This window comes from Carex rostrata, chromosome 11, assembly GCF_964058835.1.
Source record: "Carex rostrata chromosome 11, lpCarRost1.2, whole genome shotgun sequence".
In the NCBI taxonomy this organism is placed as follows: domain Eukaryota; kingdom Viridiplantae; phylum Streptophyta; class Magnoliopsida; order Poales; family Cyperaceae; genus Carex; species Carex rostrata.
The window spans coordinates 563,945-565,433 of record NC_135928.1 but is presented as its reverse complement, the minus strand read 5'-3'; the positions used below and the strand labels follow the sequence as shown (position 1 = coordinate 565,433).

Genomic DNA, 1,489 nt, shown 5'->3' with positions numbered 1-1,489 from the left:
GAGACCCACAGTTTTCATCTTCCCGTGGTAGAGATGACAATTACGCTGCAGGATGTTTCTTGTCTATGGGCCCTGCCGATCATAGGGTTACCGGTGACAGGTCCTTCAGACCGTACTTGGTCTATCTTAGTGGATCAACTTCTTGGAAATGGGACCGCAAGTGCGGTGCTTAAAAAGAAAAAGAGATCGGGGCCAAACGACACGTAAGAGGTTCGAACGACTTCTGGGTATACTATAAGTTTGAAGGAGTTGCGTATTCGATTTGCTGCAATGCTAAATACGAAACCGAGTGAGCCGACAGAGGAGCAGATATGCCAGTACACAAGGGCGTATGTACTCGATTTGTTCGGGTCTATGTTTTTTGCTGATTCATCGAGAGATTCGGTTCCGGCAATGTATTTACAATTTATACAAGATCTTGATTCCCTGGAACAGTACAACTGGGGTGGGGTTGTTCTAGCTTATCTCTACATAAGCCTTTGTGTTGCGGTTCAGCGTAAAACGAAGCTTATGTCAGGGCCAACTGTGCTTCTACAACATTGGTGTTGGTCTCGTTTACCAACCGGCCGTCCTCGTCCCTTAAATGATTGGAGTCCAAATTGGGGCAATCCAAATGAACATGAGTATCCAGCATTCGGAGATAAGTGGTGTTGTCTCCATGATTATCGCCAAGGTCACAATTGGAGTGGAGTTAGTTACTTCCGCAACGAACTGCAGAAGCTCGAAGATTACATGGTAAAATGGGAGCCCTATAATGCATTGTTAAATCAGATACCGTGTAAGTTGCCATTACGAGTTATTGACGAAAGGGGTGTATGGCTAGCTCGTGTGCCACTTGTGCACTTTTGGATAATTGAACATTATTGAAGCATCGGCATGACACGTATGTGGTTCTGAAATTGTTCTAATTTCCCACTTAGATGAAAATAATCTAGAGTTAGCATACAAACGCCACGTACACCTGGTGTCCTTGTAATTGACTACCATGCTAGTTCTATTGCTCCCCGTAATGTTTACTTCAATATTCTTTATGATGTGATAATCATTTATTTTCAATCATAGAGCCTTTTTTGAAGAGAACTCATTACCTACAGCAAGTGTATCATGGACATGTTTCGGCCTACTGAAGAAGTTGACATCTGCGGGTTGAAATGCTGAGGTGTCATTGAAGCTTGCCACAGGGTGACTTACACCGCGGTCACTTATGGGAAAATGTTCAGCCTGAACGCGTGGTGTTTGCTGTGATTGTGTCGAGGTATTATCCCGGATATCCCCTTCTGAATCAGCTTCATTATCCCAGTCGGCGTCATCCTCACATGAGTCAGCATCCCCTTCGTCATTACTTTGCGGCACATCATCAAAATCAGTATTAGGATCAGCTACCTCCGGTGGATCGATCCATGGGCTATTCTGATTATTGTATTCTGTCTGAACAGACGGTGACAACTCATTTACATTGGGATAAGGATGCAAATAAAGGTCTTGTCTC

The 1,489-nt window shown here is 44.1% G+C and overlaps 1 protein-coding gene across 1 annotated transcript; it reads left to right on the top strand.

The window, feature by feature from the left end:
* Nucleotides 1-270: 270 nt before the first annotated feature.
* LOC144561895 (serine/threonine-protein phosphatase 7 long form homolog) lies at nt 271-867 on the top strand. Its single transcript, XM_078311000.1, has one exon. It carries the CDS (start codon nt 271-273, stop codon nt 865-867), a length of 597 nt encoding a protein of 198 aa, XP_078167126.1.
* The last annotated feature ends 622 nt before the right edge of the window (nt 868-1,489 follow it).